The 9,558-nt window shown below is 36.2% G+C and overlaps 1 protein-coding gene across 1 annotated transcript; it reads left to right on the top strand.

The window, feature by feature from the left end:
- The first annotated feature begins 4,515 nt into the window (after window positions 1-4,515).
- On the top strand, window positions 4,516-5,685 carry LOC142235407 (uncharacterized). Its single transcript, XM_075306661.1, has one exon. The coding sequence runs from the start codon at window positions 4,516-4,518 to the stop codon at window positions 5,683-5,685; it is 1,170 nt and encodes a 389-aa protein (XP_075162776.1).
- The last annotated feature ends 3,873 nt before the right edge of the window (window positions 5,686-9,558 follow it).

The raw sequence follows: 9,558 nt of genomic DNA, 5'->3' as shown, positions 1-9,558 counted from the left end.
CCATATACCAACACCATGTACCAAATTTCAGCCGGATCGGATGAAATTTGCTTCTCTTTTAGGCTCCGCAAGCCATATCTGGGGATCGGTTTATATGGGGGCTATATATAATTATGGACCGATATGGACCAATTTTTGCATGGTTGTTAGAGACCATATACCAACACGATGTACCAAATTTCAGCCGGATCGGATGAAATATGCTTCTGTTAGAGGCTCCACAAGCCAAATCTGAGGGTCCCTTTATATGGGGGCTATACGTAAAAGTGGACCGATATGGCCCATTTTCAATACCATCCGACCTACATCGATAGCAACTACTTGTGCCAAGTTTCAAGTCGATTGCTTGATTCGTTCGGAAGTTAGCGTGATTTCAACAGACGGACGGACGGACGGACGGACGGACGGACGGACGGACATGCTTAGATCGACTCAGAATGTCACCACGACCCAGAATATATATACTTTATGGGGTCTTAGAGCAATATTTCGATGTGTTACAAACGGAATGACAAAGTTAATATACCCCCATCCTATGATGGAGGGTATAAAAAGATCGATCCAATACTTATATAATTCAGTTTGACAAAGTAGACATACAATTTTGACAAAATTTTCTACAGAAATAAAATTTTAACAAAATTTTCTATAGAAATAAAATTTTCACAAAATTTTCTATAGAAATAAAAATGTTGACAAAATATTCTATAGAAAGAAAATTTTAACAAAATTTTCTCTAGAAATAAAATTTTGACAAAATTTTCTATAGAAATAAAATTTTGACAAAATTTTCTATAGAAATAAATTTTTGGTAGATTATTTTTGGCTCTAGTGGCAACCATGATTATGAACCGATATGGACCATATACTAACACCACCATATACTAACACCACGTTCCTAATTTGAACCGGATCGGATGAATTTTGCTCCTCCAAGAGGCTCCGGAGGTCAAATCTGGAGAACGTTTTATATGGGGGCTATATATAATTATGGACCGATATGGACCAATTCTGGCACGGTTGTTAAAGATCATATACTAACACCATGTTCCAAATTACAACCGGCTTGGATGAAATTTGCTTCTCTTGGAAGTCTCCAAGCAAGCCAAATCTGGGTATCGGTTTATATGGGGGCTATATATAATTATGAACCGATGTGGACCAATTTTTGCATGGTTGTTAGAGACCATATACCAACATCATGTACCAAATTTCAGCCGGATCGGATGAAATTTGCTTCTCTTTGAGGCTCCGCAAGCCAAATCTGGGGATCGTTTTATATGGGGGTTATATATAATTATGGACCGATGTGGACCAATGTTTGTATGATTGTTAGAGACCATATACCAACACCATGTACCAAATTTCAGCCGGATCGGATGAAATATGCTTCTCTTAGAGGCTCCGGAAGCCAAATCTGGGGATCGGTTTATATGGGGGCTGTATCAAATTATGGACCGATGTGGACCAATTTATGCATGGTTGTTAGGGACCATATACCAACACCATGTACCAAATTTCAGCCGGATCGGATGAAATTTGCTTCTCTTTTAGGCTCCGCACGCCAAATCTGGGGATCGGTTTATATGGGGGCTATATATAATTATGGACCGATGTGGACCAATTTTTGCATGGTTGTTAGAGACCATATACCAACACCATGTACCAATTTTCAGCCGGATCGGATGAAATATGCTTCTCTTAGAGGCTCCGGAAGCCAAATCTGGGGATCGGTTTATATGGCGGCTATATATAATTATGGACCGATGTGGACCAATTTTTGCATGGTTGTTAGAGACCATATACCAACACCATGTACCAAATTTCAGCCGGATCGGATGAAATTTGCTTCTCTTTTAGGCTCCGCAAGCCATATCTGGGGATCGGTTTATATGGGGGCTATATATAATTATGGACCGATGTGGACCAATTTTTGCATGGTTATTAGAGACCATATACCAACACCATGTACCAAATTTCAGCCGGATCGGATGAAATTTGCTTCTCTTTTAGGCTCCGCAAGCCATATCTGGGGATCGGTTTATATGGGGGCTATATATAATTATGGACCGATATGGACCAATTTTTGCATGGTTGTTAGAGACCATATACCAACACGATGTACCAAATTTCAGCCGGATCGGATGAAATATGCTTCTGTTAGAGGCTCCACAAGCCAAATCTGAGGGTCCCTTTATATGGGGGCTATACGTAAAAGTGGACCGATATGGCCCATTTTCAATACCATCCGACCTACATCGATAGCAACTACTTGTGCCAAGTTTCAAGTCGATTGCTTGATTCGTTCGGAAGTTAGCGTGATTTCAACAGACGGACGGACGGACGGACGGACGGACGGACGGACGGACATGCTTAGATCGACTCAGAATGTCACCACGACCCAGAATATATATACTTTATGGGGTCTTAGAGCAATATTTCGATGTGTTACAAACGGAATGACAAAGTTAATATACCCCCATCCTATGATGGAGGGTATAAAAAGATCGATCCAATACTTATATAATTCAGTTTGACAAAGTAGACATACAATTTTGACAAAATTTTCTACAGAAATAAAATTTTAACAAAATTTTCTATAGAAATAAAATTTTCACAAAATTTTCTATAGAAATAAAAATGTTGACAAAATATTCTATAGAAAGAAAATTTTAACAAAATTTTCTCTAGAAATAAAATTTTGACAAAATTTTCTATAGAAATAAAATTTTGACAAAATTTTCTATAGAAATAAATTTTTGGTAGATTATTTTTGGCTCTAGTGGCAACCATGATTATGAACCGATATGGACCATATACTAACACCACCATATACTAACACCACGTTCCTAATTTGAACCGGATCGGATGAATTTTGCTCCTCCAAGAGGCTCCGGAGGTCAAATCTGGAGAACGTTTTATATGGGGGCTATATATAATTATGGACCGATATGGACCAATTCTGGCACGGTTGTTAAAGATCATATACTAACACCATGTTCCAAATTACAACCGGCTTGGATGAAATTTGCTTCTCTTGGAAGTCTCCAAGCAAGCCAAATCTGGGTATCGGTTTATATGGGGGCTATATATAATTATGAACCGATGTGGACCAATTTTTGCATGGTTGTTAGAGACCATATACCAACATCATGTACCAAATTTCAGCCGGATCGGATGAAATTTGCTTCTCTTTGAGGCTCCGCAAGCCAAATCTGGGGATCGTTTTATATGGGGGTTATATATAATTATGGACCGATGTGGACCAATGTTTGTATGATTGTTAGAGACCATATACCAACACCATGTACCAAATTTCAGCCGGATCGGATGAAATATGCTTCTCTTAGAGGCTCCGGAAGCCAAATCTGGGGATCGGTTTATATGGGGGCTGTATCAAATTATGGACCGATGTGGACCAATTTATGCATGGTTGTTAGGGACCATATACCAACACCATGTACCAAATTTCAGCTGGATCGGATGAAATTTGCTTCTCTTTTAGGCTCCGCACGCCAAATCTGGGGATCGGTTTATATGGGGGCTATATATAATTATGGACCGATGTGGACCAATTTTTGCATGGTTGTTAGAGACCATATACCAACACCATGTACCAATTTTCAGCCGGATCGGATGAAATATGCTTCTCTTAGAGGCTCCGGAAGCCAAATCTGGGGATCGGTTTATATGGCGGCTATATATAATTATGGACCGATGTGGACCAATTTTTGCATGGTTGTTAGAGACCATATACCAACACCATGTACCAAATTTCAGCCGGATCGGATGAAATTTGCTTCTCTTTTAGGCTCCGCAAGCCATATCTGGGGATCGGTTTATATGGGGGCTATATATAATTATGGACCGATGTGGACCAATTTTTGCATGGTTATTAGAGACCATATACCAACACCATGTACCAAATTTCAGCCGGATCGGATGAAATTTGCTTCTCTTTTAGGCTCCGCAAGCCATATCTGGGGATCGGTTTATATGGGGGCTATATATAATTATGGACCGATATGGACCAATTTTTGCATGGTTGTTAGAGACCATATACCAACACGATGTACCAAATTTCAGCCGGATCGGATGAAATATGCTTCTGTTAGAGGCTCCACAAGCCAAATCTGAGGGTCCCTTTATATGGGGGCTATACGTAAAAGTGGACCGATATGGCCCATTTTCAATACCATCCGACCTACATCGATAGCAACTACTTGTGCCAAGTTTCAAGTCGATTGCTTGATTCGTTCGGAAGTTAGCGTGATTTCAACAGACGGACGGACGGACGGACGGACGGACGGACGGACGGACGGACGGACGGACGGACGGACGGACATGCTTAGATCGACTCAGAATGTCACCACGACCCAGAATATATATACTTTATGGGGTCTTAGAGCAATATTTCGATGTGTTACAAACGGAATGACAAAGTTAATATACCCCCATCCTATGATGGAGGGTATAATAAAACGTTTTTAAAGTCACTTAAATTAATATTAAAAAATGACTGAAATCTTTAATATAACAGAAAAACCGTTCTCCGAAGAGAGTATCATAAAAAAGGATTATCATAGTTACACGCCATATGTTAATTCTTTCAAAAATAATGATGAGATAATGATATGTATTCAAAATCAAGATCTTTTTGTGCTACCCTGTGAAAGTTATATTTACATAGAAGGTTTTCTAAGTGTTTCGGGAGGCGGGACAACTGAAAATGCACGGTTAAGCAGCAATTGCGTAGCTCATATGTTCGATGAAATTCGATATGATATCAATGGTATAGAGGTTGACCGCACGAGATATTTGGGAAAAGCAAGCACAATAAAAAATTTTGTTTCCATGACTGATTTTGAGAGTAATGTAATGAAAAACGCCGGATGGAATAACGGCGAAGAACTAGTATTGAAGGCTTTTAATTTTTACGTACCCCTCAAAATGCTTTTGGGGTTCGCAGAAGATTATAATAAAGTCATTTTGTATAGTAAACACGAGCTTATACTTCTTCGAAGTTCAAATGATAACAATGTGTGTTACTCTACAGTTCCCACTGAAACTGTTAATTTGACGATTTCGAATATTACATGGAGAATTCCTCATGTACGTTTGTCCGATGGAATGAAACTCAATATGATGAAAACTGTAAGGGACGGTATTTCATTACCCATAGCTTTCCGTAGTTGGGACTGTCATTTTAATCCAACGTTTGCTGGCTCAACCAAAAATTACTGGAATGTTAAACTTTCGACGAATAGAGAGAGGCCACGCTTTATTCTGTTTGCATTTGAAAGAGATGGAAAATTTACCCATTGCAACTTAACTAATTTTAAAGTACATTTAAATTCAGAAACCTATCCATACGATGACTTAAATTTAAAATTTGAAGAAAATCGGTATGCTGTCCTTTACGAAATGTACTCTACATTTCAGGAAAATTACTTTTTCCGTGAATCACAACCTATTCTCTCTTGCGAAAAATTTAAAGCCACTCCTATAATTGTTATCAATGTTAACCATCAGAATGAAACGATTAAAAGTGGACCCATAGATGTAAAATTGGAGTTTGAAACAAGTAAACCAATTCCAGAATCTACCCTGGCTTATTGTATAGTTATTCACGATCGATTACTAGAATACATACCACTTAACGGAATTGTTCGAAAAATTGTATAAAGAACACTTTTAAATTTTATTTTATTTATTGTTTTTTTTTTCTTCATTTATTTATTGTTAACAAATAGAGTTTATTATTTAAAAATAAAACAATTAATTATATGTATAATTTATAAATGTGTACTATCTTAAGAGTGCGAAATAAAACATAAATTATTTGTAATATAAAACAAAAAAAAAATATTCATGCTATTATATATATATTTATATATTAAGTCAATAAATCAATTACAAATCTAAATCACCTAGTTCTTCTAAAGTTGCAAGATCACTAGTGTTCATTATATCTAAGTTAACATCAAATTCCATAGGTTCAATAGAATTTAAATCAATGCTTTCATCGCTTACCGCTAATACAATATTGGAATTATAATGTCCCCATGCATACGTCGTCACTCCATCAGGATTGATAAATCTTTTATCATCCGAATAGCTTAATGTAACCTTCTTTACTTTATTTGTATATATTTGATGTTTTACCGACCTGAATGTGATCATTTCATCTCTGTAAAGTTTTTGTTTTAACAGACAATTTCTATAAGAATCAATGTTGTATTTTTTTAAGACAGACTTCTTAACACCCTTTGCTTTTTTACCTCTTTGTACCCTTCTATTTTAATTGCATACATTTTGGGTCTAAGACCAACGAACTCTGTCATAATACGACCGCAGTTTTCGTCCTTCATCATCCCTACTACCTTTTTGTTGACAAGTGGTATATTATATCGGTTATTTATGGGATAATTTGATGTGTCAAATCTTTCCTTTATATCTGTCACCGACAACTCTTTATAGAAATCTCTCCCACGGAACTCTAGTATAAACGAATCTGTGTCAATATATAGCAATGACACGTCACGTTGAAATTTAGATACAAGAAAATTGTAATAGAAATCGTACATAAACCATTTCGACGCTTCTAATATTGGGAAGCCCATAAAAATAGGTTTATCATAATATGCTTTAACTTTATTAAGTTGAATGGCAAGCGTTTCATCCGAAAATTGTACAAGGCTATTGAAATTCGGTTTTGCTATTAAATCTCTTGCACCTAATCTGTTTCTGTCTGTCCGTTCCCAGTACTTAACTAATTTGACGTCCTTTCGTTTGTCAACATTTTCCATAGTTTTTCCATAGACTGCGTTATTTAAAAGTTTGAAAAAGTCCTTCTCAAAGGGATTGTCAGTTGCAGCTCTACATTGACTATTTATATCTACAAATTTTTGCATATACTTACTTTGCACAAACGATAAAATTCGATGAACCTTTTTTAAAACAAGACCTAGCGACAAAGCTTGCTGTAGATTACTATAATGAATTATATAAAAATCCTTGTCAACAAAATCCGTTATAAGTTTACAAAAATTTGATCCAAAAGGTTTTTTATTTTCGGGACATGGAGGGAAATCATTCAGAAAATCGTGAAACTGTTTAGGGCAATGAATATCTACTTCCAATATATAACCAATTTCGGAATCGTGTGGGAGATTCGCAATGTTTTCTTTATAAAAATTTAGAAGAAAATGCTCATCACCAACAATCCAATCGAAATCTTTTTGAGGTAGGCTTTGGGACATTCCATATCCGTACAAATTGTTGGCATCTACGTACATATGCATTATTATTTCTTTAAGTGCATCATAATTTTCCATATACTCATTGTTAGCTACCGAATGTCGTTTCGAACACTGAACAATGCCACCACGTATACCCTTTTTAACAAAATTATGCATATTTATGTCCGTTAAAAGATGAATCTCAATTTTATCCAATGTAATGCGTCTAGTAAAAGCCCCCCATGCCATACCTGGCGACGTAAAATAATGACATGGATCGAGTTTATGAACCCGAATAAATATTTCTCTAAAATTCTCAAATATATCAGATAACAACAATACATCTGTTTTCAAATACAATTCCATATAATCTTTCAAGGAATGACAGCCAAAGTTTTCCCAAACATCTTGCGCATGTTTATAATCCTCGGCTAAGCATTCACTATTTGTTAAACTGTTAAAAAAAAATCTGTTATTGGGGGTAACCGATTTTCTGACAGTTTCTGAAATGAGGATATGTAGTCGTACGGAAAAACACCCTTCCTCTTCATCAACAGAAAATCAGCTGGTTGTGGAAAATGTATTTTTGTGTTATGAAACATATCATCAGACAAATTTCGGGATATGGAATCTAAGCTCGCGGACATAAATCTGAAACTATCCAGAAAACGAAGTTCTAGACGATAATTTTGGTCCATTGGAATAAAGTGCGACATAGCAATATAAACCTCTTTATTTAGAGGAATTACCGTTGTCTCACCCTCACACTCAACCAAATCTTTGACAAATAGATGACAATCATAGGATGAAAAATTATGGAAAAATATTTGAATGAAATGTGGTATTTTGTATTGAAGATTGAAGATTACAATTGGAATGTGCTGCGCCTCTATATTTTCCAGTTAAATGACAATGGTCTTGAACTTTATCTTCACCTATTTCCTGCTCACATATATGACAGTAAATACTTCTATCAAAATCTTCGTTCTCCTCGGGTGTTAAGTTAGTCATGGGTACAACTATTCTTAAATATTTATGGTATATATCTTTACAATCTAGCATTATGTTTTCAATAATTTTTTTTGGTGCATCCTCGCCCATATATAAGCGAAAACGATTTAAATTGTTATCAAAATTGCATTGAATTAGATAACTAAATGCGTATGGAATGTGTTTTTTATGCGTTTAGTGTTTGAGAAATTTAGTTCATCTACTATAGGCTCTAAAGCACACTCAAAACCGGCGTATACTACGAACGGTACTTTCATTTGCCTTTCAAAATTTTTAAATGTTACCATAGCTTTATCACCCTGCGGTAAGCTGCATACAATAGAGCCACAGTTTCTTTTATGCGCAATCAAGGTTATCTCCTGAACAAAATGTTGTAAGCAGCTGTTGCATATATAAATCTCTCCATTATGATCACTTATCTGCTTACTCAACAATCTGAAAAAGGAGCATATTTTAGCTTTTCAATCTTTATGTTTTTTTTTTTTTTTCAATACATTACCTTGACATATTTGTTATTAATATATAATGGAATTTGTCCGCATTGTAGAGAAGTATGAGGTTGACGTGATTAGCTTTTTCCTGTTTTGTTAAGTAATATGGTCCCACCACCTCCTCACCTTCGTAGCCAAAAACATTTACACTTATTTCGCCATTCATTTTTTCAAACTTTTTAATATCCGCAAGCGCCAAAGGAAACTGTAGACCGTCAAAAATAAGCTCTATACCAGATGACAGTTGTATACGATTTTGACTTATATCTACTCTATAGGATGTTGTCCGATTAGGATTGTTAAGAGGCTTTACATATAAAGCTGCAACCAGACACCATTTGAAGCAGAAGTTATCCTCTCGATTTTGAATATTAAGACAAGCGAGTTTATTAGCCAAATTTTTTGGCGTCTCAATAAAGTGTGATCCACGGGTTAGACAAGCTTTGTTTATGTTAATTTCTAACTTAATAAGTTTCTGAAACGCCTACCCAGAATCTCTTTCCTGAAATTCTGATAGCTTGGTCATTAAGCGATCTAACTGCTCATCAAAAGCTGTTTCGACGTCATCAGCCTGTGTAAGCAATTTCATTTTCGCAGAATGATTAATAATTGTTGGTTCGCTTACACCGTCATTTTTCCTGTGGCTGGATGACGGACCTTCGGAAATAGCCTCCACCACTGGTTTCACATATTCCGCTGTTAGGTCTATGTTGAATTTTAAACAGATGTGTTCATCTAGTTTGGATTTTAGGAGTCTAATAAGTGAATTTTTTGCCTCTCTCAAAAAGTCCTCCGGTAGAAGAACAGATGTCTTG

Source organism: Haematobia irritans, chromosome 4, assembly GCF_050003625.1.
Source record: "Haematobia irritans isolate KBUSLIRL chromosome 4, ASM5000362v1, whole genome shotgun sequence".
NCBI lineage: Eukaryota > Metazoa > Arthropoda > Insecta > Diptera > Muscidae > Haematobia > Haematobia irritans.
Note: the sequence above shows the minus strand (reverse complement) of the source record. Positions and strands in the feature narration are given on the sequence as shown.